Source organism: Peromyscus californicus, unplaced genomic scaffold (genome assembly GCF_007827085.1).
Source record: "Peromyscus californicus insignis strain IS unplaced genomic scaffold, ASM782708v3 Scaffold_3__1_contigs__length_106647218, whole genome shotgun sequence".
Lineage (NCBI taxonomy): Eukaryota > Metazoa > Chordata > Mammalia > Rodentia > Cricetidae > Peromyscus > Peromyscus californicus.
Genome location: NW_026294551.1, coordinates 53,834,750 through 53,861,585, shown reverse-complemented (window position 1 = coordinate 53,861,585; position 26,836 = coordinate 53,834,750). Strand labels below are relative to the sequence as shown.

The following is a 26,836-nucleotide window of genomic DNA, read 5'->3' as shown; positions in this document are numbered from 1 at the left end:
GGTGGACCGAGGTCACTGACACGGTCCAGGATAATGGACCATGCTTAGGTGGAAACATAGCAGGGAAGTCTGGATAACTGAGGAATGATGATGCAAATCAGAGACAATGCCACTTCCTAAAGTGCAGGCTGACTTCACAGCCACGCTGGATACCTCCCGGAGCCATCTTTTACTTCTGCAGCAAGCATTTAGAAAAGCTGACCTGGAACTTACCTGCCCCTGCCTCCCAAGTGTTGGGATTAAAGGTATGCACCACTAATGGCAGGCAAAATACATATCCTAGTACAGCATCAGAAGGGAGTATTCACATGGCCAAAACGGGCCATTTATGGGTAGATCCCAGCATTTGGTACAAGACCAGGATTTAAAGATTACTCTCAGGCTGGAGAGATGGCTCAGCTGTTAAAGGCTAGGCTCACAACCAAAAATGTAAGATTACTCTCAGCTACATTAGTTCAAGGCCAGCCAGGACTACATAAGGGCCTCAAAAATACAAACAAAATCCTTAGAACCACTCTGCTTAGGAAAGGTTTTTTGGTTTTTGTTTTTTTTTTTTTTGCAAAGCAATAAGGAAAAAAAACTTGACCTCCTATCTCCACACCCCTTCCTTTTTGTGGTGCTGCAGGGAAATCCAATCTGGGAATTCAAACATGCTACGCAAGGGCTCCACCACTCAGCTGTACCCACAACCTGCAACTTAACACCACCTCACCACTAGCCGAGGCACAAGTGCTCCGCCTCCCCGAACCCTGAACCCTGAAGAAATTGCAAAATGCAGGGCTGGAGAGACAGCTCAGCAGTTAAGAGCACTGACTGCTCTCCCAGAAGACCCAGGTTCAATTCCTAGCACCTACATAGCAGCTCACAGCTGCTTGTGACACCCTCACACAGACATACATGCAGGCAAAACACCAACGCACACAAAATTAAAATAATATAAAATAAAAAATCAAGATGCCAGTGTTTTTACAGGGAAACCCCTTTAATCATGATGTAGAACTTCAGGGGGACCACCTGACTCTAGCATACAAGTGACTTCTGAATACATTTGTTGAGGGAAGGAAGCAAGGGATGATGGGAGATGGCTGTCAGCAAGAAGGGCTGCTTCCTGGAAATGTGACCTGTGACCTCAGGATGATCAGAAGCAGATGTAGCTGGGTGAGCAGGGCCCTTTGCTATCCCTTTCAAGTTGTGACCAATCATAGACAGTTTATCATTAACCTTTCCTTTGTTAACTGGAAAATGCCTCAAGTACCCTTCTTAGTTTTTATGAGAATTCAGACACATAAATTACCCAGCACCTACTCAGCTTGTTAGTACAGGCTAAGTAGCTATTGTTTCAATTCTATTAAGATTATGAACGCCATTGGGGCATGACCGGTGCGTGGCACCATCACTGATCAAGGAACAAGACAGAATGAATGACAAGAGGTAGTACCCCAGTAGGATGGGAGGAGCCAACTACTTAGATGACGCAACCATCAGGAATGTGATCCGAGGCAGGCACAGGTCAACCTTAAGAATGGCCAGAAGCAACAATTCCTCACAACTAGCAGAGCATATCTGAAAAGGAATCTAGAAATCTGCTCTTTTCAGATTAAAGCAATGAGGTTGGGAGGGGCTGGTACATTACTCCGAGTTCCCAAACCAGTGCCAAGCACAGTGGCACTCACCTGAGAGGCTGAAGCTAGAGAATCAAGTTCAGGGTCAGCCTGGGCTACAGACTGAAAGCCTGTCTCTAAAAAGCAAAGAGAGAAAAGGGACATAAAACCTTGTTCAGAGCTCAAATCGAGAGAATGAGAGGCAACATGGTGATCACCACTGGGGAAGGTGCCAGCAGAACTCTGCCCTGTGCTGTCGGGGTCCTTGGAGCCAGAGGCTGCCTGCTGGAGGCTCATGTGAAACTCAAGGACTGTGAGGAGCAGCTCCTGCAAGGGCAAGGCTAAAACGAGCAATGCAGCTGAGATGTCCCTAGCATTTGGTTCTTGTTTGTCCAAGATGCTTCTGGAAATCTCGTGGGGACACTCCTGAAGGCAATGGGGACAGGGCAGCAGACTCAAAGGCTGAGCTGTGGGCCGGGGTGGTCATGCAGCCTCCTCAGCAGCTGCCCTCCTGTGTCCAGTTCCAGGCATTGACGAAGAGCTGCAGCCAGGGGGAGGTAGCGAGGGTATCAAAGGGAGGGGGGCGCCACGCCCACTGCCAGGGTCTCACAGCCCGCTCAGGGTGCGGCATGAGGGCCAGATGGCGACCATCTCGGGAGCAGATGCCGGCTATGCCCCCTGGAGATCCATTGGGGTTCATGGGGTACTGTTCTGTGGGGTTCCCATCATCATCTGCCCAGTGCAGAGAAACCAAGCCCCTGGCCTTGATCTTGGCTTGGAGTTCAGGAGAAGAAAATGCCATGTAACCTGGAAGCAAAGGACAAAGGCAAGTGAGAGCTAAGCCTCTTCAGGCCCAGCCCCAGCCCGCAAACCCTCCCCTGCCTTCCCCAGCCTGACCTTCCCCATGAGCACTCCACACAGGCAGCACAGAGCCTTCCATCCCTCGAAGCATCAGGGCTGGCCCGGGCTCCACTCGCACGGTGGCCCATCGGGACTCATACCGCCCAGACAGATTGTGGCGGAGCAGGAGGCCTGGCTGTGGTGGCTGGGAGTCGTGGCCTGACTCATCTTGCTCTTCATTGGGGTCACCTCCCACCCAGCCCAGGAGGGCCAGCAGCTGACAGCCGTTACACACTCCCAGGCTGAAGGTGTCTGGCCGCCTGCGGAATCGTCCCAGCTCTTCCCTGGCCCGTGGATTAAAGGTCACTGCAGCGGCCCAACCTAGGCAGAACAATTAAGTCAAAGTGAGACGTGAACAGCCTGAGCAGCCTGGGCTTCATGAAACTATCTCACTTAAAAAAAAAAAAAAAGCACACACAAAAAGTCTGAACTTTTGGCCTCTCTTGCGGTTGTGGTGAGCCATCTTCCCACAGGACAGGCCAATCTGATCAAGTTGAAGAGCAGCTGACCATTCAGATGAGGCATATGCCCTCCAGGCTTGTACAGCCCTGGGAAGCCAGCTGCCCCATTTCAGGTATCCCTAGTCCTGCTGGCCTCTGGTCCTGAACCAGAGCACTGTGCCTAGCTTTGTGGGGGGTAACAAGCCCCAGCCTAGGCAGAACGAGTCAAAGACATCTTTTCAAGGAATGTGGAAATGGAGCATGCAGTAGTCTTCACACTGACCTTTGGCAGAGCCCAGAACATCTGCATAGCTGAAGCCACCCACAAAGGCCACACCGCGGAATGTGTCCAGTCCGATGGCCCCAGAGCAGAGATCCTGCATGGTCACGTCCCACACCTAAAAGGATAGGGAGCAAACTGGCAGAGGGCACAGCCAAGACTAGATCAAGATCTCCAGCTCTGCTAGCCCCTGTGCTTACCTCAAAACCAGCCAAGTGAAAGGCATCAGCCATTTCTCGGTCTCCATTACTGCCCTCCTCTCTCAAGATGGCGACTCGGGGGATAGGACCGCCTGGAAGATGTGTCTCTGAGCAGATGGTCACCCTGCTCCAAACCCCAGATACCTTCCCCTGAGCAGGTCCAAGCACCCAAGCCTTGTGCACACTCCCTTACCAGGTTGACAAGGCACAGAGGCAGTGGGAAAGGTAGGTGGCAGGCAGTAGCTGGGTCCTGTACGCTCCTTTAGGCCCTGCCTCTCTTCTGCCACACAGCGTGGCTCAGCCTGCAGCAGGTCCAGCTGGAAACTTGTTTCTTCCCAGAGGTCTCTCAACTGCCCAACAGGCTCCTCTACAGCTACAGCCCCATTCACTGACACTCGGACCTGGAGAAGGGAAACTGATGAAGGCCAGGAGGTAGTGTGGCCCATCATGGTTTCAGAGTGGGCTTTCTTACAGGCTCACATTAACACTACACTCTCCTTGGCTTCCTCACCATGGCCTGGGGCCCAGCCTCGCCTGTGTGGCCCAGTTTGAGACAGTGTAGGCCAGCACCCTGGTACCGCTGCAATACTCCGGCTACATCTGCCTCCTGTACCTCCAACACCAGGCCCGGCTCCTCCGCAAACAGCACAGGCAGTGCTGGAAGGGAAATGGGGTGGAGTCAGGATGACTAGGGCACTGCCAGGACTCAGGGAGGATGTGATCTGGAAGGGGAGCGCATGGCAGCCGCACCAGGAACTACGAGAGGTCTTAGAAGGCCACAGTTCAGAACAAGAAGACAGCATGGACGAGACAGCTAAGACTCAGGAAGAAGGGTCAGAGACACCACACTGCTGACACCAGAGGGTCTACAAATAAAGAAGGCGGCCCAGGCCTGAGGCGAGACCCCCGAGCTCCTCACCATGGATCCCAGGGGCAGGCACATCCACGTCTATCCCACAATTCCCAGCCAAGGCCATCTCTAGCAGGCAGGTGACGAGCCCTCCATCACTGACATCGTGGCCTGAGCAAAGAAGGCGGTCTGGAGGAAGGAAGAAAAGTTCAGCCACCTCAGGCCAAGCCTCACAGCCTCCGGAGAGCCAGTGAGTGTGAGAAGGCAGGCAGGCAGGCAGGCACTCCTAAGAGGAGAGCCTGAACTCTAGGCACGCCATGCTCACTTGTGCAGGAGGCCAGCGCCTGCCACAGGTCTGCTACCACACACCGGGCCACTCACCTTTCAGTAGCCCCTGGGTGATACGGAAGGCACGCACGAGGTTCTCGGGAAGGTCCAGGTCAGGAGGGTGCTCCCCAAGCTGGGAGAAACACTGGGCCAGAGCCGTGCCTCCCAGTCGGTGCTGCCCAGGGCTCAAGGGCACATAGAGCAGATGACCTAAGGAAAGGGGAGAGCAGCTCGCGACCTTGCCTCAGCACCCCAGCACTGCCGTTCACAGTACACAGAGACACCCCAACTGCCAATCCTAGAAAGTCAATACTGCTCAGGGCTGAGATGAGGGGTACCAGGACTCATGAAACAGACCCCAAACCAAGGACCAAGCTCCGAATATATACACAAGATCAAGGAACACGAAGCCATACCTCTCCCTGCAGGACGTTTGAGGTCTGGGGTCACAGTGGCTGTGATGTCTGGACAGACAGCATATGCTGAAATGACCAGCGACCCTACCAAGAAGGAGGAATACAACGAAGTAAGGTACCAGCCCAGCCCACAGGACCTTCTTCCCTCTCCCAAGAGCCGCATCCTTACCAGGAGCCCGCACGGTCTCAGTGCCAACCCGGGCAGCCATGCTGAGGGAATCCTTGCCACCATCTACTGCCACACCCAGTGCCGCCATCACTGTCACCATAGCCTCACAGGCATCAGCCAGAGCTGCACCCTCCCCCGGGAGCTTGGCTGCCCACATCCAGTTCCCACTGCATTTCACATCCTGGGCACAGCAGGGACACGGACATGGCGTTAGAGATGCACAGGGCCTGGGAGTCTACGCACAGAAACTAACGGGAAGAGGGAGAGTGGCCGAGAGATGCAGAGGCCTAGAACCCCAGGACAAAAGCTATGGAGGGCTCACCCGGAGATCAGTGACCAGAGCAAACACCAGGTTGGTGAGGGCTTCAGACACAGCTAGCCTGGCAGCCACCTTGGGGTCCAGCAGGCTCTTGACTGGCTGCTCTCCCAGAGCTGTAGCGGCCCCTACAAGCTCCTGGTGGCTGAGTGCCACAACAGCCACATCAGCCAGAGGCGTCTGCAGGGGCCCGACACACTGCTGTTGGGCCACGAGGCCACCCACCGAGCGATCCACCTATGGAACCAGATGCATGTGGAGAGAAGGCAATGTCAAAGAGGGCTGGCTATGCCCTAACTGCAAGCAGAGCACACAGAAGGTGGGCCGGGGACAACAGGCCATTGAGGACGCCACGCTCCCCAACCCCTTCATTCCCAGAGCCGAGGAAACCCCAATGGGGAGGAGGGCCAGGCTGCGAGACAGGGAACAATGCACAAGGCCAAGTGTGCTACAAGGACCTTGTTGGTGAGGTAGCGCTTGCTGGCCACAGCGGGCAGCCTTAGAACTCGTTCCAGAGCCTGGCGCACGCTCAGCTCCGGGGGTAAGACCAGAGGCTGCAGCACGGGGGGTCCCCTCTGGAGGAAGAACTCCTGTAATGGAAGAACGGTCAAATGTAAGCACCAGAGAAGGGCTGGGCACACAGGTGACAAACACGGGCACGGGAAAGCTACTGTGACAGGACAGTCACAGGAAAACACGCCCCCCCCCCCTCCCCTGGCCCACATACCTTCTGCGGCATCTTTCCCAGAACCCAGTCAAGCTCCAGGTCCACAGGGGTTGGAGGAGGTGTCAGGGAGACATCTCCCTGGCCACTTTTTTCCACAGGACATGCACGATCATCCACTAGCATGATCTGTGGACCCCAGGGACAGCCCCCAAAGAAAATGAGACCTTGAACACCAGCAGAGAATATGCCTAGAGAGCAGGAAACAATGTTCCCATCCTGTCTGGTTTCCTTGAGGTCCCCCTCACTCCCGACCCCTGCTGTTCCCCACTCCTCTTACGCCCACTTTCCATTCAATCTCATTTTGCTCCCTCAACATTTCTTCCCCAAGCCCATGTGCCCAGGCAGCTCCAGTCTGCCTGGAGCACCTGCTCCTGATCACTGGGGCCAACTCACTCTCTTGTCTCCAGTGATTGTGCCCACAAAAGAAACTGGGCAGCGCTCCCGGGCACTGACACGACTCAGGAAGTCCCGGTCTGAGGGCCTCAGCAAAAGTGCATTTGACTCCTGGTACTCGGCCCCCCAGATTTCCAGTGCGTTCAAGGTCGGGTCACCCAGCTGCACAGACAGCAAGGAAGACAAGAAGGGTCAGGGGCCGTCGCCTTGCCTCGCCATATTGCTAGAAATGGGGCGGAAAGGACAGCCAAGCTCCAGGGGTGAGACCTATGCAGCACCTGGAAGCGGCTGGTATAAATGACGGCTCCTGCTGGGTCACTCAGCTCCTTTAGGACATTGCCTGGTGAGAGAACGGCGGGAAGAGATGGCAACCTGGTCATGGTCAGCTCCAGGAGAACAGAGGAGTTCCTGGTCTCCAGAGTAGCCCCTAATTCTGTACGTCCCTGAAGAGCTGCTGTGACACACGTACTGTCTACCCTGCCTTGGCAGCAGCAGGCTCTAACTCCCCACCCCTGAGCCTGGCCAGCATGTCGAGGGCGTGGAGAAGCGCTGCAGAGCTTGGTGATTGGCCACAAACCCTCACTGCTTCTCCCTAACCCAAATCTGACTTGTTCTGCCCCCTTCCCTCACCATTGCCACCGGCACCCTGGTCATGGAGGCTGCAGATGGGGTTTCTTCCCGGGGCTTCCACACAAGCCCGGATTACACGATTCATCTTTTGCTCCATTTCTGGATCTCCCCGCTGCACAGCTCCGAAGTCCAGGTCACTGGTGTTGTCGCCCTGAACCTGAGGAAGCACAGGGCATAGCTCAGCTCCGAGAGGCTTGGGAGCCCCACCCACACACCCCACAAGGGGCCCAGGGCATCAAAGCTGGCCTGTAACTGTTCTCACTCACCTGCACAGATGAGGCAGCTCCACCCCCAACTCCAATCCTGTAGACGGGACCCCCAACCTTTACAACCTCCATGCCTGCAAGGGAGGAAGTGTGAACCAGAACCCGGGGAGGCTATATAGGAGGCCATTAAAGCAAGACAATATGAGTCCGGAAGAATCTGACGTGAGGGAGCAGGCAGAGGGCAGAGCAATCACACAACTATGGAAGACAATGCGACAATAATAAAAATGATGGAGACGCAGAGTTAGGAGAGGGCTCGGGGGCTTACTCTTGCAGAAGACCTGAATTCAGTTCTCAGCACCTACAGGGCAACTCACAGCTGCTTCCAACTCCAGTTCCAGAGGATCTGATACCCTCCTCTGGCCTTGGTAGGCACTGTACACTCATAGTGCATTTACATACATGCAGCAAAACAGTCAGATGCAGAAAGCAAAACTAAGTTTTTCTAAAATTACCAACCCACCTATTCTCTAACAGGGAAATACACGTCAAGGGATTTAGCCTAGTTTTATTCACAGGTACATATTACATACAAGAGTAATTATTTGTTTTGGCAAATACAGGAAACAATACATAGACTGCAAGACAATACTGTTGGGGTGGTACTATTCCCCATAACTTATCTGTAGATTCAACACAGTGCCCATCAAAGTCTTTGCTGACTTTCTCACAAATTGATAACTTGATCCTATTTATTATTTATTGTTTTTTTTCGAGACAGGGTTTCCCTGTGTAGCTTTGCGCCTTTCCTGGATCTCGCTCTGTAGACCAGGCTGGCCTCAAACTCACAGAGATCCACCTGCCTCTGCCTCTCAAGTGCTGGGATTAAAGGCGTGCGCCACCACCGCCCAGCTGATAACTTGATTTTAAAGTTCATAAGAAAATATAAAGCCTGGGGCTGGAGAGGTGTCGCAGAGGTTAAGAGCACTGGCTGTTCTTCCAGAGGTCCCGAGTTCAATCCCCAGCAACCACATGACTGAATGTAAGCTCTAAGCATGCCAGGAGAGAGCCACACCACTGAGCTATATCCCCAGTCTCTGCCAACTGACTTCTGAATAAAATATGAAGACAATTCAACCAAGAAGAATTATCTAAAGCAAACTGGATCACCACACATAAAAGAATGAAGTTGGATGCCAACTTCATACAACATATAAAAATGAACTCAAAATGTTATCTGAAAGGCTGTCAAGATGGCTTATCACACAATATTCTTCCAGAGGACCTGATTTGGTACTTAGCAGCTCACAACCACCTGTAACTCTAGCTTCAAGGGATTCAGTGGCCTCTCCTGGCTTCCAAGAGTACCCATATGCATGTAGCACACATATACATACATATAAATTTTTTAAAAATTAAGATACTAAATGAATGCCAGGTAGTGTTGGCACACACCTTTAATTCCAGCACTCAGGAGGCAGAGCCAAGCAGATCTCTGTGAGTTCAAGGCCAGCCTGGTCTACAGAGCAAGATCCAGAACAGGCACAAAATTACACAGAGAAACCTTGTCTTGAAAAAACCAAAAAAAAAAAAAAAAAAAAAAGACAGTTGTGATGGAACATGCCTTTAATCCCAACACTAGGGAGGCAGAGGCAGGTGGATCTCTGTGAGTTCTAGGCCAGCCTGGTCTGTATGGGGAATTCTAAGAGTTACAGCCAAGACTATGTAGTGGGACCCTACCTCAAAAAAATTAAAGAAAGCGCTCACTTTGGTAGCACACATAGTAAAATTGGAAAAATACGAAGAAGATTAGCCCGGCCCCTGCATAAAGATGACATGCATATTAGTGGAATGTTCCATATTTTTCTACTTATATATGTGCATATAATATGCCTATAATATATTAAAACAATTAATGATTAAAGAGGCCATGAATTTGAAAGAAAGCAAAGAGGAGTATATCAGAGTAAAGGAAAGGGAGAAATGACGTAATTCTATTATAATCCCCAAAAATAACAGTCATAAAATTTTTTCTGTTTTTCTTTTTTTTTTTTTTTTTTCCGGTTTTTTGAGACAGGGTTTCTCTGTGTAGCTTTGCGCCTTTCCTGGAACTCACGTGGTAGTCCAGGCTGGCCTCGAACTCACAGAGATCCGCCTGGCTCTGCCTCCCAAGTCTGTTTTGTTTTTCAAGACCGAGTTTCTCTGTGTAACCCTGACTGTCTAGAACTCGCTCTGTAGACCAGGCTGGCCTTGAACTCACAGAGATCCTCTTGCCTCAGCCTCCCAAGTGCTGGGATTAAAGGCGTGCGCCACCATCACCCAGCTAAAAATAAAAATATTAAGAAAAAAGATATGTGGGGCTGGAGAGATGGCTCAGCGGTTAAGAGCACTGGCTGTTCTTCCAAAGGTCCTGAGTTCAATTCCCAGCACCCACATGGTGGCTCACAACCATCTATAATGAGATCTGGTGCCCTCTTCTGGCATGCAAGCATATATGCAGGCAGAACAGTATATACATAATAAAATCTTTAAAAAAGAAAAAAGGTTGTGTGTGTTTTAGAAAAAAAGATGTGGACTAGTACTAGGCAGTGGTGGTGTCCCCTTCAATCCTATTTTATATATAAGAGTATTTGCCTGCAAGTATGTATGTGCATTGTATGTGTGCCTGGTACTCACAGAGGTCCCTGGAATGGGAATTCCAGATGGTTGTGAACCGCCATGAGATGCTGGGAATTGAGCACAGGTCTTCTGTGAGGGCAACATGTATTCTAAAGCTCTGAGCTATCCCTCCAACCCTTTCATTTTTCTTAATTCCTTAGTGTGTGTGTGTGTGTGTGTGTGTGTGTGTGTGTGTGTGTGCGCGCGCGCGCGCGTTACACAGAAGCATACAGATACCACAGTACTATGGTACTTATGTGGAGGTCAGAGGACAACTTTCAGTTTTCAGTTCTCTCCCTCCATGAATTTCAGAGATTGACCTCAGTCATCAGCTTGCTTGGCCAATGTCCTACCCACTGAGCGATCCAACTGGTCTGGGGCTTAGACTTTAATCACAGCCCTAAACACAGTGCCCAGCAATCAATAATGTTTGCTCTATTGAGCTTAGCCAGCAGAGAAAAGTACTGAGCATAAAGCAGGTACTAAGTATAAACACTGGCTTCAGTGACTTAACACAGGTGTAGGGGTGAGGGCCCCTGCAATACACGAGTACACTTGGCAGGGATTAAAACCACAAAGACTGAGAGTGCCCAGCTAACAGAAAACTGTCCTGCCTGACAACCTGTTGTACGAAGAGGTGGGAGGCAGGGGAGCAGAAACCACCCCGTGTCTTCCCTGTTCCCTCCCCGTGGTTGTCCTACACCGAGAGCAAGCTGGTTAGATGCACAGAAGGGCTCTTACCTGGCTCTGGGGGTTCTTTGCCCACATGCTTGGCTTCCATGGACCCAATGCCCCCACTAAACATGATGGGCTTGATCCACTCACGCCGCTGACCACCCGGAAGCTGTAGACCCAAAGATCGGGCAAATCCTAGTGTGGAAGTGAAAGGAGGTAAAGTCCCACGGTTTTGCAGCACCGCAGCCCCTGGGTCACAGCACACCCACAAGCCGCTTTGGAGTGTGTTATTCTTTCTTATACACCCCAAGGCTCACCAGCCAGCACGGGTTCTCCAAACTTGTTGCCATAGTCAGATGCTCCATTACTGGCCTCAATAGCAACTTCTAAAGGCTTGGCAAAGTTCCCAGGATACTGGAAGCTTGGATCCTCCCAGGGCAGATTATAACCTGAGATGGAAAGATAAGGGTCAATAGACTATAAAAATGAGCTAGAGAGGCAGCTCAGTAATTCAGCATGTGCACAGCACGTACAAGCCCTGGGTTTGGTCCCCAGCACGGAAGTAAAAGGAAGTGGAAAGCGACTCTAGGCACTGAAGCTGCCGGCATGGTTAGAATGTGGAGGTGGAAAGCAGTTAACAATGGCCTGCTTGCCATCCCCAACACTAGCCTTTCCTTGTCTCATGATACTTTCATTTATTTGTTACTTTTTTTGTTTTGTTTGTTGAAACAGGGTCTCGTTTTGCAGCCTTGCTGGCCTGGAACCCAGAGATAGCCCTGCCTCTGATTCTTGAGTGCTGGGATTAAAGCCTTGTTCAACTGTATAGAGCCTATTTATGGTACCTGTGGGTTTTTTTGTTTTTGCTTTTGTTTTTTGGTTTTTTGAGACAGGGTTTCTTTGTGTAGCCTTGGTTTTCCTGGAACTCACTCTGTAGACCAGGATGGCCTCAGACTCAGAGATCAGCCTACCTCTGCTTCCTGGGTGCTGGGATTAAAGGTGTGCACCAAAACCACCTTTTTAGGCTTTTTTATCCTTTAGTAATGCTAGTTACCCAACAGAGGCTTGTACAAGCTAAGTAAGAACTACCCCTCTGCCACACCCCAGTCCTAGGATCAGAAAACTTAAGCTCCCCCCACCCCCACAAAAATTTTGTGTGTCTGTGTAGGTGCACATGTTAGTACACGTGCCCACGGACACCAGAAGAGGATGCTGAGTCCCATGGAACTAGAATTACCTGAATTAAGTACTGGGACTTAACTCAGGTCCTCTCCAAGAAATGGCTGGGCAACCCATTCCTTTTATCCCAGCACTCGAGAGGCAGAAGCAGGTTGATCTTGGTGAGTTCTAGGCTATATAGTTCAACTGTATCAAATAATAAAAATAAAATAGTCTCTCCCCCTTCTTAAAAAATCTATGTTTTTGTATGTATATGTATGTTTATGTGCACATGTGAGTGCAGGTACCCAGAGTCCAGAAGAGGGCATCAGATCAGGCTGGCGCTGCAGTTACAGACAGTTGCCGGCCACCACCATGGGTGCTAGAAACCAAACTTGGTGCTTTGCGTAAGCAGTAGGTACTTTTAATTGCTAAGCTATCCCTCTATAGCTCCTTTTTGTTTCTTGCTTTTCAAAACAGGGTTTTTCTGGTAGCCCTGGCTATCTTGGAACTCACTTTGTAGATCAGGCTGTCCTCGAACTCAAGAGATCCACCTGCCTCTGCCTCTCTCTGTTGGGGAATGTTATTTTAAGGTGTGTTACTCTTGTTCATGTTGCATTTGTTTAACCCTGTGAAGCTGTGTTACTGTGCCTGTCTAAAACACCTGATGGTCTAGTAAAGAACTGAATGGCCAATAGCAAGGCAGGAGAAAGGATAGGCGGGGCTGGCAGGCAGAGAGAATATATAGAAGGAGAAATCTGGGAGAAAGGGGAGAAGAAAGGAGATGGAGGGGCAAGAGAGATCTAGCAGCCAGAGAAGGAGGAGGACTCCAGGGGTCAGCCACTCAGCTACACAGCGAGCCATGTAGTGAAAGTAAAATTTACAGAAGTAAGAGAACGGGAAAAGCCCAGAGGCAAAAGGTAGTCGGGATAATTTAAGTTAAGGAAAGCTGGCTAGAAACTAAGCCAAGCTTAAGCCTGGTGTTTATAGTAAGAATAAGCCTCCGTGTGTGATTTATTTGGGAGCTGGGTAGCAGCCCCTCAAAAAAAGAGTAAAAAACAAAAACAACATCTCCCAAGTGCTGGGATTAAGAGTGTGCCACTACTCAGTGCCCTTCTTTTTTAAACAAGACTTTTATCATTTTATAAAATGATGTGTATATGTGACCTGCAGAGGCCAGAAGTATTGCATCCCCACCTGGAGCTAGAGTTACACAGGCAGTTGTGAACCAACCAACCAACATGGGTGCTGGGAACCAAACTCAAGTCCCCGAAACAGTAGCACACTTAATTACTGAGCCATCTCTCCAGGCCCTGTTGTATAAGTTTTTTGGATATAGAAACATTCCATCCTGCAGAACAGCTCTTTAAAAAGGTAAAAAACTCAAAATAGCTTCAGGAAGTCCCTGAAACTGACCAGCCACTAGATCCCTCCCTGCTAGAGTAAGCAATAAAAGCTGAGTCTCTCAGACTGAGTTAAGCTGGAAAGACTCTGAGGCCAGCCCAGCTGCCTGGAAGAGGTGGAGACCAGAGCCACTTGGAAAGGAGGACACTCTCCAACCTGCTGAGCTGCCTGCAGGCTGTGCAGCGTGTCACCCATGTCACCCATGCTGGGGCGGGTCTTGGTGATGCAGCCGTCTTGGAGTCATTTCTACTCCTGTAAGTGACCCCTGACCCATACTCATATTAAGTAATGCCAATAAAACTCATTGCTTCACCAAGATGGACTGTGGTGGAATCTGTATTTCGGTCTGTTGTGGGTGAGTCCATGTGTATGTTGTGTCTTCCCAGGGAAAGTTTTGTCCCACAACAGCCCCTCAGTCTCTTAAGGTTCTCTAAGAAACTGGATTTAGTGGACAAGTATTGATCATAAGATAACCCGGTCTCATGTTTCCTAAGTGAATGCTGGTTTCTAAAGAAAACTGTAGGTCTCCAAAGTCAGTCTGGCAATCTCCAAATCCCTCAGTTTGTACTGCCCATGTTCATGGTCAGCAAAAGCTGACTACTGTGAAGCTCTCCCTCACACCCAGCTGACTTTAGACCTAAGAGATGAAGTGTTTGTGCCGCCAGGACAGAGGGAAGGTGGTTAGAGGAGGAAAAGACAGAACCTGGGATGTGCAGGTTTCCAAAGCAATAGCCAGCCGTGCCAGCTACCACATGGGCCCCACGGCCCGTGCACTGGACATCTCGGATGCGGCCACCGGTGCCTGTGGTTGCTCCGCTGAAGGGGGCCACTCCTGCAAAGAGAAAGCAAAGGAGATATGGGTGACATCCATAAAACCATCCCGAGCCAGGGAGTGCTGCACGCCTTTAATCCCAGCACCCTAGAAACAGGCAGGTAGAGCTCTGTGAGTTTGAGGTCAGCCTGGTCTACAAAGCGAATTCCAGCCAGGGCTGTAAACACACGGACACACAGACCCCTAACGCCTGTCCCCTTTCCCCCAACCACACACACCCATTGCTAATGTCCTCCATGGAAAAAAGAACTTAGGCTCAGCCTCAGGTCCTGGGACCTTTGTACCCCCCTACTCTCTATATTTACCTGTCTACACTGGGACCCAACTCACCTGTGGGGAAGTTATGTGTCTCTGCTGTGAAGACAACATGTCTAAGCCCCTGCTGTTGCCGGAGGCAGCTTGGTTGTGTAGGGTCCTCAGGCTGTAGGAATCGGACTTCCTTCCCCTGGATCGCACTATGGACATAGCCATGCTCCACTCTGTTGTTTTCCCCAAGAGCCATGCCAACCCAACCAGGGTCCAAGGCTTCCCTTCTGTCCAACCCAAGAGCCCTTCAGCCCAGAGCACAGCCAACCTGCTGTTGTCACAGAACTTGAGGACATTGTTAGGGTTGGAGGATGCCTGAGTGCTCATGATGGATTCAAACAGGGAATGTCCTAGCTTCTTCCCGTCCACATGGAGCCGGCCCTTGAAGAACCAATGTCGGCTGTGCTCACTGTGGGAGTGACAGGAGGGAAAGGTAGAGAGAACGGGTCACTCTTTAGTGCTGCATTCCCTCGACAGCATCATACAGCAGTCACAGCCAATTCATACTTAGGAGATGTCAAAGTACATTCCAGAAAATCCTTATGTACTCTGCCACTGTGGCTTGTCAAAAACCAAAGATAAAACCACGATTTAAAAGTAGACTCCTAGCCGGGCGGTGGTGGTGCACGCCTTTAATCCCAGCACTCGGGAGGCAGAGCCAGGCGGATCTCTGTGAGTTCAAGACCAGCCTGGTCTACAGAGTAAGATCCGGGACAGGCACCAAAACTACACGGAGAAACCCTGTCTCAACACCCCCCCCACCCCCCCACCCCCCGCAAAAAAAAAAAGTAGACTCCTAGAAGGGTAAGGAGGCCGGACCCTGAAGGGATGCAGGGAGAGCACAGAAGATGCATTCTTGTGGCATTCCCTTCCGACTCCAAGGGCTAAGACAGCAGACAAAGGCATTTCTCCTCACCTATTGGACTGAGCCAAGTCAAAGGCCTCTACTGTACTCGGGTTCCGCTGCAGTTCTTGAAAGCGCTTAGTGTAGAAATCCAGGTCCCAGGAGTCAAGGGCCAGACCTAGGAGACAAACCCTAGAGGAGCTGACAGCATGCCTCAGGCCACCATATTCCATGTCTCAGTAGTCCTGCTGACCTATGCCGGGCCCTTCCCTTCATCTCCCATGGACACCTGCTCACCTAGCTCCTGGTTGGCCTTCTCCAGGGCAAGCCGACCCTCAGCTAATATGTCGATAGTGCCATTGAGTGGGGCTGGGGTGCTCTGAGGGGAGAAGCTCTGGATGGGGTCAGGGTACTGCTGCTCAGTCATCCGGTCATGCAAGGCAGCCAGAGAGATGGCCTCCATTTCAGCCGTAGGGTGGTGGGCGAACTAGTGGGAGGGTACATAGAAAACAACAGACGGAGTTGAAGATCAGAGACAAAGGACTCCCTCTGGACCTTCACGTTACTCACCCCACTACCACCATACAGCACCACTTTCCCGTTCTGGTGCAGATATCAAGGCCAGGGTTTGAATATACTCGGTAAAAGCCCTACCACTGAGCTATGAATACTCAGGCCCACAGGGCATCTTTATTCGGACTAAAAGAAAAAGAAAAAAAGAACAAAACAAAAAATTCCCCATCTGGGCATGAACCTGTGCCAGGATGCATAGATCAGTCTGGGAAGCCCAGCTGGACCATTTACCCTTCAACCAGGTACATTCAAAGCAGCAAACAACCTCCCAAGCGTACAGGGCAGGCCTAAGGCCAAGAGCTCTCCCCTCCCTTTCCCATGACTTTGCGAGAGTTTAGGATCTAATCTCTGGTCCACTCACTCCACCACAATGCCCACGCCTCACCGAGAGCCGGTAGCGCCGGGTGATCTCTACCCGATCCACAGCTCTCAGCCCAGAGGCCTCACACACAGAAACAATGTTGCTGGATGTTGGAGTAGAGAAATTCAGCCTGAGGAAAGAGTCAGGAAGTTATGGTCTGAAGGCCCTAACAAGCATCATTGGGAAGGTGGATCTTGCCCACAGATCTACCCAACACACCACTATTACCTCTTTACCACTGGCCTCCTGCCTCAGACTAGGTGCCAAGAAAACCTGCTTTCAAAAGTTAATCAGAGGCTGGAGAGATGGCTCAGTGGATAAGAGAGTGCCTTGTTCTTCAAGAGAACCCAAGTTTGGTTCCTTAGACCCATGTCAGGAGGCTCATGACTGTGTGTAACTCCAGCTCTAGGGGGATCCGATGCCTCCAGCCTCCCTGGGTATCTGCACTCAGCTGCACATACCCATACACAAGGCCAGTACGGGAAACTTAGCAAAATCATCTTTCAGAAGAAAAGGTAAAATAACCCCAACTGTTGAAAGGTGCAGTGCTTACTCAGCATGCATTAAGTCCTAGGGTCAATCCCTAACAAACGGGACTCGTGAGAAAGCACCATTGAACTTTTCCAAGTGTAAGGGGTTGATTCTAAAACAGATTTGGGAGCTAGTTCAGTTTTCAAGACATTTGTCCACACAGGGAAAATATCGCATGGCTTCCCAGGCAGAGAGAGGATGGAGCAAAGGAAAATCTCCAAAGACTACAAGGCAAAGGAGAAAGACAGAAGTGAAGGGGTTGCCAGTGAGTGTGAAAAGGAGATGTGCTTGGAATGTGGGATCGAGTTGCCCCAGGAAGAAACCCACCGCGTACCTGGGTCCCACCTCCAGCAACAAGTCATTGGAGCCAGGAACAAGCCAGGACTCCTGAGCAACATCATCCAGCAACAAAGGGCAGCCAAAGAGCCACTTCAACTTCTTCATCTCCTCGGCCCCTGGAAGGGCCTCAGCTGCAGAGACAGGACCAGGGTACCTCAAGACACTGCCTCATGTACCAGATCACCTCCTTTCAGAAACCAACACCTAGAACTGGGCATGTGGCCCACACCTTTTCCCAGCATTTGGGAGACAGAGACAGGAAGATCTCTGTGAGTTCTAGGCCAGCCTAGTCTACATTTCAAGCTCCAGGACAGCCGGGACTACACAGAGAGATCTCCCTCAAATTAATTAATTAAGCAAAACAACCCACAACCTAACACCCCGGGGCTGAGATGGACTTAGCGGTTAAAAGGATTGGCTGCTCTTCCAGAGGACCTGGGTTGGATTACCAGCACCCACATGATGGCTTACAACTGCTGTGGAACCATCTTTTTCTACTGTGAATATGTATTACTCTCATCTGCTAATAAAAAGCTGACTGGCTGATAGCTGGGCAGGAAGAGACTGAGTCTGAGAGCCAGACTAGGAGAATTCTGGGAAGAGGAAGAAGGGTGGGTGGAGTCAGGAGTCACCAGCCAGATGCAGAAGGAGCAGGAGATGAATGTGCCATGCTCATGAAGGTACCACCATGTGGCAGAGCGTAAATAAGGAATATGCGTTAATTTAAAATGTAAGAGCTTGTTAGTAATAAGCCTGAGCTATTGGCTCAACATTTGTAATTTATATTAAGTCTCTGAGTCAATTATTTGGGAAGTGGCTGCTGGTTATTTGGGAACAGGTAGTAGGGACGGGAAACCTGTTTAGACATGGTGTTCCAATGTGTGGCTGAAATTTCCACATAAAACTTGACAAAGTTTAAAAAAGGATTCTAGACATATAAGAACAGAGTCAAGCACAGCTTCTTGGTAGTTGCCTTTTCTCCAGTGGGCTGTTTGCTGGTGGTGAGCAGAGGCACGGCTCCTTTAAGACTTACTTCCTGACTTAGTGCTAGCAGCAAAAACGGGCAACTCTTTTAAGAGGCTCTGCTACCAAACACTTATATGGTGTTTATGAGCAGTCAGTGGCATGTTACTTGGTGGTGGCATGGATCTAGAAACTTCCCAGAGTTAGGGTAGTAAACACGGCTCCCAGAGCTGGCAGTAAACATGCCCCTGCCATGAGACTAGACTCTCAGAGAACTGAGGGGGAGGAGCTAGCACTAGCACACCTTGATCTAAGTTACACAGCAGTTTTGCTCACACAGACAGGAAAAGTTACAGATACACAGTGAAGACAGATTCAGATGGAAAAAAAGCTCTAAATGGGTCACAGTGTGTTTAAAAATATAGGTAGGCGCTGGGCGGTGGTGGCGCATGCCTTTAATCCCTGCACTTGGGAGGTAGAGCCAGGTGGATCTCTGTGAGTTCGTGGCCAGCCTGGTCTACAAAGAGAGATCCAGGACAGGCACCAAAACTACACAGAGAAACCCTGTCTCGAAAATAACAACAACAATAATAATAAATATATGTAGGCTTAGCAGAGAAAAGAAAAAGGATGAATAAAGTCTTTTTAAAAAAGGAAAAGAGTAATAAAAAGATATAATAAGCCATGTAAAGATGGAAAATACACAGTCTGGATACTATATGTTATTGTCTTTAAATTTTTTGACTGCTAATGAACAAATGATAACTGCTGAGAGACATTTGATTACGAAAACTGCTAGATTAAAACCATCCTACATATTGTAAAAATATCCTGACTTCAAAATTTAAGTCAAAAGATATGTTATGTTGGGAAAGAGGTTCTGCTTTTATTTCCACAGGAAATGAGAGGTTCTGTATTCATTCTGGGTTAAGAAAAATCAAGTTTGATCGAGGAAGACCCCCTGAAAAATCTTCAATGGGAACAGATGGCCCAGATGATCCAATGTCTCAGAGCCCCTCTGTTGCAGTTTCCTCTGAGTTCTGTATCCAGAACAGCTTCAAGGCTCCTGGCTGAGATGATCTAGCCTCACAGAATACTCCAGTCAGGACTTCACTATAATACTAAATTTTCTCAGGGTCCCCCAAAGATTAACAGTGCCCCCAATCAGGAGGTATTAGTCTACATCTACATTCCCAAAAAATGGATTATGGATATTTATTACCATTTTAGGGGGGGTTGGTTACAAGTTGTTATAATGGTCAGGAAAAAAGCTAAACAAATGAGATTAGATTCAGAGATCTTGTTCTGAAAAGGGGGGATATAAAAATGATAGGATAAAAGGGTAGATTATTGAATCTGCTTTAATCCAAAAAAACAACTATTAATCTTAAATATTTTACATTAGTATGGATTTTGGTTTATTGATACAAATTTAATTTTGTTGTACTGTATGTATATTTCTACTCTTAAGGTATTATGTTTATGCGACTCATTTAAAAATGTAATGTATAATTAAGAAATACAAATTAAAAGTCATCTATAAAAGTCAAACTTACAGTCATGTTAGGTATGTTTTCAAGGTCATACACAGATATATTTATATAGATGGTCTTCACACACTTCAAAGATCTACAGAACATTGCATTTAATATGTTTAATAACCTAAAGCTTTTCATGACAGTGAGACACGTCTACTCCTGGCAGCACCAATCTACTTCAGAGAAGATCATGGGCATCGAAGAAACTCCATATCAAGTTTACTTTCTTTGTGGCAAAAGTTAGCCACCAGGCAAGAAACTGCTCTTGCCTCAACTGCTGACAGTATGCTGTCCAAACTGGACAAGCAGGACAGAAAAGTGACTGCCAAACTTTGCCAATACAAGACGTGACAGTCCTTCAAAAATTCTATTTCACAGAAAAGTCTGTCAGATATTCTAGACCTACAGGCCAGAGTTGGATGCCCCAACATTGCAGAGGAACTTTGGTGACTGTCCAGGCAGCCTGATATCCCTGTCACTAGGTAACACTTCACCCTTTTGGGGTCTTTGATGAAGTTGAAGACTAAATAGTTATAATTATAGTTTTCCTTGGTTATAATAGAAAGTAAATTAGATATAAAACTTTAGACTCATCAAAATAAGATAGTCAAGTGCAAAGAAATTGGATATTGTTACTGTAATTCTTTTTTTTTTGGTTTTTCGAGACAGGGATTCTCTGTGTAGCTTTTGCACCTTTTCCTGGAACTCACTTGGTAGTCCAGGCTGGCCTCGAACTCACAGAGATCCACCTGGCTCTGCCTCCCATGTTACTGTAATTCTTAATAACTTTTTGTTGTACATAGCTTTACTATATTAAGGCTAAAATCTTCCTTTTTTAATTAGACAAAAAAGGGGGATGCTGTGGAACAATCTTTTTCAACACTATGAATATGTATTACTCTCATTCGCTAATAAAAAACTGATTGGCTGATAGCTGGGCAGGAAGAGATTGAGGTGAATTCTGGGAAGAGGAAGGGTAGAGTTAGGAGTCGCCAGCCAGATGCAGAGGGAGCAGGAGATGAATGTGCCATGCTAATAAAGGTACTACCATGTGGCAGAGTGTAAATAAGGAATATAATTAACTTAAATAGTAATAAGCCTCAGCTAGTGGCTGAGCATTTGTAATTTATATTGTCTCTGAGTCAATTAATTGAGAAGGAATTTGGGAGCAGGTGGTAGGGACAAGAAATTTCCATCTTTATCTCCAGTTCCAAGGGATCCATGCCCTCTTCTGGCCTCTGCAGCAGCAGGCACACGTGGTGTATGGACATGCATGTAGGTAAACACAAATACACACAACATACCTGCACCTGAGTCTGACAATGTTGGAAGGAAGAGTCCTCTCACTTCCACATGCTAGAGTAAACACGGACACACACACACACACACACAAGTATATCAAACAGGAGGCTAGAGAGATGGATCAGGGGTTACTATCACAATCTACTCTTACAGAAGACCAGGTTTAATTGCCAGCACTCATGTTAGAAGGTCACTTTTCTCTCTAGTTCCAGGAGATCTGGACTCTTGCACTTATGTACACACTTACACAAACAAATACACACATATACACATAATTAAAAACAAAATGGGGTAAAAAATTAAAACAAAAAGGAAATCCAACACCTCACACTGGATGTAATGAGCTATCTTCACCAGACTTTACCAGTCCAGCACTCCAGAGAGGTAAGGCAGTAGACTCAGGAGCATAAGTCATCCTTAGCCACAGGCAGAGTTCAAGACCAGTCTGGGATACATGGTACTTTGACTCAAACATCCCACCAAACAACAAAATGTAAACCCAACATCTAGGCCCAACCTGCCCAGCGCACGTTGTAACACAGCTCAGTCTCCACACTCTGAAGCTTTGGCAGTTTATCTTGTAGTTTCCGAAGAGCATGTCCAGAGGCTGCCCCCTCGTGGCCAGAGGGACGGACATAAAAGTGAAGGACAGGGGCCATCTCTGCAGGTGACCTTCTAGAGATGGATTAGGTTCCTAAAAAAAAAAAAAACAACAGTAGTTGATTTCAAGTTCCGCAGAAACCCAGACACTGGACATGGAGAAGGGGGACATCACAGGGGAATTCAGAAAAGGGTAGCCCTGGGGATGTTCAACTAATCCTGCAAAATGTAGGCTTTTCAGGCTGGGAAGGGATGGCTCAGCAGTACAGCACGTTCTCAGCCCTGGGCTCAACCTCTAGCACATGCACATGCCAACACACATAAAACAGTAGTGTGAGGGAGAGGCATACAGACACATCCTTGGCCGGGTGGCGGTGGCACATTCCTTTAATCCCAGGACTCAGGAGGCAGAGCCAAGTGGATATCTGTGAGTTCCAGGCCAGCCTGGTCTACAGAGCGAGACCCAGGACAGGCACCAAAACTACACAGAGAAACCCTGTCTCGAAAAAAACCAACTAACCAACCAAACAACCAAACAAACAAAAGAAGAATATTACTATGAACAAATACATCAGACAATTTCAGCTTAGTATGACTAACACTAAGGGTCTAAGGACACTAACCTGTTACTTCAGTTAGGAAGGACTTCCTAGCATAAATGTTATCTGCCAGGAACTGAATGTTTTTGGTTTGTTTTTGTTTTTAAATATTTATTTATTTATTATGTATACAGTGTTCTGCCTGCATGCCTAGAGAGGGTGCCAGGTCTCATTATAGAGTTGTGTGCCACCTTGTGGTTGCTGGGAATTGAACTCAGGACCTCTGGAAGAGGAGCCAGTGCCCTTAACTGCTGAACCATCTATCTAGGCCCCAGAACTGAACGTTTTTATCCCTTGCCTACATTCTTATGTTTAAACCCTAATTCCCAATATGACAATGTTTCAACAGGGGTCTTTAGGAGTATTAGGATGATGAGGGCAATACCCTAATGAATGGAATTAGTGTCCTTCTAAGAAGCTGAAGAGTTAGATCTCTACCATGCACAACACAAGGTCAGCAGTGTGAAACCTAGAATGTGTTTCTACAAGAAAATAACCATAGCGGGGTGGCGGTGGCGCATGCCTTTAACCCTAGCACTTGGGAGGCAGAGCTAGGTGGATCTCTGTGAGTTCGAGGCCAGTCTGGTCTATAGAGCGAGATCCAGGATAGGCACCAAAACTACACAGAAAAACTCCATCTTGAAAAACAAAAAACAAAAACAAAAACAAAAAAAGAATAAAGAAAATGACCACACTGGCACTTTGATCTCAGATCCAACCTCTGGAACTCTGAGCAGCTCTGTTGTGGTGGTACTACAGTCTATGGTACTTAGTCACAGCAGTGTCTAAGACATGAATGCAGAGGATGAAGGTGGGCTAGGCCTGACTAGTAAAGTCAAGTAACAGTTCCCCTGCTTCACTGCTTTCAAAACATCACATTCTTGCTCCAGGTAAATCCAAAGTCTGACAAAGCCCTTTCCAACTGCTGAGGCCCTTCCCTTTGCTCACCAGCTCTACGTCTCTCCATTCTTCAAGATGGGCACACTATATCAACTGGGATGTTCTCACTGCCCAGTGCTCAGAACACCTCCCTTCTAGACAGCACCTTTGGAGCTCAGGGCTTCTAATTTGCTCCATTCATTCAACCATCAGCCCACACACAGGGCTCACAGATGTACACTCGCCTCTTTCAGGGGAAGCAGGAAGTAAAGAACTTTACTGCTTCACATCTCCATGTGGATGACTCAAACTTAACTCATTCAAAACCAGATGTTTCTGGGCATGGTGGCGCACATCTTTAATCTCAGCACTCAAGAGGCAGAGGCAGGTGGATCTCTGTGAGTTCAGGGCCAACTTGGACAATACAGTGAGCTCCAGGCCAGCCAAGGCTACACAGTAAAACTCTGTCTTAAAAAATAAATAAATAAATAAAAAAACAAATAAATAAATAAATAAATAAAAATAGGGCTGGAGAGATGGCTCAGAGGTTAAGAGCACCGGCTGCTCTTCCAGAGGTCCTGAGTTCAATTCCCAGCAACCACATGGTGGCTCACAACCGTCTGTAATGAGATCTGGTGCCCTCTTCTGGCGTACAGGCACACATGAAGGCAGAACACTGCACACATAATAAACTCTTAAAAAGAAAATAAAAAAATGTATTCCATAGGCCAGTGAGATGGCTCAGCAGGTAAAGACACTCGCCTCCAAACCTAATGATCTGAGTTTGATTCTCAGAACCCACAAAATGGAAGAAAGCTAGCTTCCACAGATTGTCTTCTCTGACTTCAACAGTGTTTGGGACGCTCAGGATGCAGGCTGAATACTTAGTGTGCTGGGGTGATGGGCTTGATCCCTAGCATCACAAAATGGGGGCAAAAATCTTTAAAACAAAACTGAATTCTTTTACTACCCTGACAAGAACAGTATTGTGATGCTCTGTCAATCCAGAGACCTCTTAGCTGTTCTTATAAATCCTGTCAGCAGCAAGTGACTCATTCATTTCCTACTTCTTCAAACACCCTCCTCTGGAGGCTTCAATGACAGCAATATTCTCCTGAACCTCCTCCACCTTCTGGTTGATCGTTCTAACTCACCTGAGCTGACTCCTATTCTTCTGCTCAACTTCTAAATGTCAGGTGCCCATGGTTTTATACTTCTCTTCTTTTGTGTTAAATGGCTTCCAGTTCTGTGCTTTAAAGACTACCTACTAGAACAAACCAATGAAATTGCCACCATTCAACTGTGGTTTTTTTGGTTGTTTGTTTTTGTTTTTTTTTTTTTTTTTTTTTTTTTTTTTTGGTTTTTCGAGACAGGGTTTCTCTGTGTAGCTTTGCGCCTTTCCTGGAACTCGCTTTGGAGACCAGACTGGCCTTGAACTCACAGAGATCCGCCTGGCTCTGCCTCCCGAGTGCTGGGATTAAAGGCGTGCGCCACCACCGCCCGGCTTGTTTTTGTTTTTTGAGACCGGGTTTCTCAGTATAACAGTCCTGGCTGTCCTGGAACTCGCTTTGTAGGCTAGGCTGGCCTCGAAATCACTGAGATACGCCTGCCCCTGCCCCTGCCTCTGCCTCCCAAGTGCCAGGATTAAAGGTGTCCACCACCACTGCCGCTGCCGCCACCACCACCGCCGCTGCCACCTGGCTACCGTTTTCAACTAAAAACGCCAATTTGATAGCATCCAAACTAGTATTTGCCAAAATATTCTATAACTTTTCCCAACAGTGACTCTCTTTAAAACTCCAGATTGGTATACTTAAATACCATCACATCTACATATAAGTGTGTCATAAACTGGGGCTGAGGATTTAACTCAATAAAATGTTTATCTACTATGCATGAAGTCTTGTGTGGTTTGATTCCCAGGGCCACATAAACTGGGCAAAGTGGCACATACCTGTAATCCCAGCACATGGTATGTGGAGGCAGGAAGATCCTGAGCTCAAGGTTATCCTCAACTACACAGTGAGTTTGAGGACAGCCTAGGCTATAACAGACTTATCTCTCCTCTTCCCTCTTGTTTTTTGTTTTTTTCAAGAGGAATACTAGTTTACTGAGCTCATGGGAAGGGAGCTGGAGGGAGCTGGAAGCTTAAAGTAATTGGAGTACTCCTGGCACCCCCAATCAGGAAGATCTGCTGTTCCTCTAGTCCTCCCCATCCAGGGAACACGACTACCATCCAAACAGTTGCTCATCTGAATGTGTAGGCTCTGGATTCAGTGATAAAGCACTTGCCTAGCACATGCAAGGCCTGAGGTTCAACCCTCAGAACTACAAAAAGTAAAAAGGAAGCCAACCTTAACAGTCCTTTTCCCTCAGCCTCTCCACACTCCATCTGCCAACACATCTACTTCCGAATACACCTTAAATCTCTGGCCTTTTCATGTCTACTACCTCAGCCGTCCAAGTCACCATCACCACTTGGCTGGACTGATCAACGTATTGGTTTCTTGGTTACTGCTGTTTGTTTTCTGAGTCAAAGTCGGTTATTATACAGTCCCAGGCTGGCCTGGAACTCACTATCTTCTTGCCACTTCCTTCAAATGCTGAGATTACAGATCCAGATCACTGGATTCCTGAACAGTTCCACTACTACACAACCACATCCTATCTGCCATAAGCTAGCAGGAAGGCCCTGACTTCGAGGCTGGTGAGATGGCTTCATGGATAAACACTTACTTGCCACTGCCGGGCAAGGTGATGGCACGGACCCTGAATCCCAGCACTCAGGTGGCAGGGGAAGGTGAATCTCTGAGTTCCAAGCCAGCCAAGGTTGTATAAAGAGACCCTGTCTCAAAAAAGCAAAACCGCCGGGCGGTGGTGGCGCACGCCTTTAATCCCAGCACTCGGGAGGCAGAGCCAGGCGGATCTCTGTGAGTTCGAGGCCAGCCTGGGCTACCAAGTGAGTTCCAGGAAAGGCGCAAAGCTACACAGAGAAACCCTGTCTCGAAAAACCAAAAAAAAAAAAAGCAAAACCAACCAACCAAACAAGCTGTTGAATGAACCTTTTATCCCTACCACACCTGTTTCCTCCTCCTACTCAGTCTTCTGAAAAAAAAAATTCTTTTAAACAATTGGCAACAACGACAAAACACGGTTTCATTTGGCCCAGGCTGACCTCTAACTCACTCCCCAAACCTCTCGAGTGCTCTAACTTTAGGTGTTCTTCACAACCCCCGGTTAATGAGGTCGTGGGAATCGAACCCAGGGCCCCATCCATGCTAGATAAACATTCTACGAACTACATCTCCATCCCTCTGGAGTCACTTTATTAAGATTCTACGTATCATTCCCAGCGAAATATAAGCTCCAGGAATAACGGTACAGGATTTTATTTCGGGGCTATATTCCCAACGACTAGTGTCCTGATCGACACATTTGGTGATGAATGGATGGATGAATGAATGAATGGATGACTGAATGAGTGAATGGGGCCGTGACGGGAGGCTGTTTCAATCCTGTCGTCCACCTACACCGAGTGTCTGTAGAACACGCGCTCCAGCGGACGGATGCTCTAGCTCAGGCACGCGGGCCCAGGAGGACCCAGCCCGGCCTGGCGGGGAAACCGACGCAGCCTGGATCAGGCTTGCGTGTGTGAGCCATGGAGCTGCACCAAGGAGCAACTCGGGGAAGCACGCGCGAGTCCTACTCACGTGAAGCCGTCCACGCAGCGACACAACTCCACGAATCTTGGCGCGCTGCTACGTCATCCACGAGCGCCACCAGCGAAAAGACCGGACTTGCGCCGGACTGAGTGGCCACGCC

At 48.5% G+C, this 26,836-nt stretch overlaps 1 protein-coding gene and 1 non-coding gene across 3 annotated transcripts; one reads left to right on the top strand and one right to left on the bottom strand.

Moving 5' to 3' along the window:
* Positions 1-961: 961 nt before the first annotated feature.
* On the bottom strand, positions 962-26,836 carry Pfas (phosphoribosylformylglycinamidine synthase). Of its 2 annotated transcripts, none has more exons than XM_052757631.1 (28): positions 26,725-26,836; positions 21,454-21,630; positions 17,129-17,264; positions 16,288-16,393; positions 15,627-15,816; positions 15,402-15,507; positions 14,754-14,894; positions 14,510-14,634; positions 14,051-14,179; positions 11,106-11,237; positions 10,855-10,983; positions 7,516-7,589; positions 7,250-7,406; positions 6,898-6,959; positions 6,620-6,781; positions 6,227-6,352; positions 5,958-6,089; positions 5,506-5,736; positions 5,184-5,364; positions 5,015-5,098; positions 4,653-4,808; positions 4,341-4,460; positions 3,933-4,078; positions 3,615-3,822; positions 3,422-3,513; positions 3,225-3,339; positions 2,499-2,822; positions 962-2,408 (listed from the first exon to the last, which is right to left on the bottom strand). In XM_052757631.1, exons 2-28 carry the CDS (start codon positions 21,593-21,595, stop codon positions 2,098-2,100), a joined length of 4,017 nt encoding a protein of 1,338 aa, XP_052613591.1. In that variant the 5' UTR covers positions 21,596-21,630; positions 26,725-26,836; the 3' UTR covers positions 962-2,097. The 2 variants fall into 2 exon arrangements, with proteins under 2 accessions (XP_052613591.1, XP_052613592.1); XM_052757632.1 differs by lacking the exon at positions 26,725-26,836 and adding an exon at positions 26,545-26,718.
* Positions 9,215-9,321, top strand: LOC128123498 (U6 spliceosomal RNA). Its single transcript, XR_008222680.1, has one exon. It is a non-coding gene; the product is annotated as a U6 spliceosomal RNA (small nuclear RNA).

Coding starts and splice junctions, on each gene's coding strand:
- Pfas (XM_052757631.1), bottom strand. CDS start 21,595: ATGGCCCCTGTCCTTCACTTTTATGTCCGTCCCTCTGGCCACGAGGGG. Junction 7,590..10,854: donor CAAAGAACCCCCAGAGCCAG/GTAAGAGCCCTT, acceptor CCTCCCTTGCAG/GCATGGAGGTTGTAAAGGTT. Junction 7,407..7,515: donor GAGCTGCCTCATCTGTGCAG/GTGAGTGAGAAC, acceptor GTGCTTCCTCAG/GTTCAGGGCGACAACACCAG.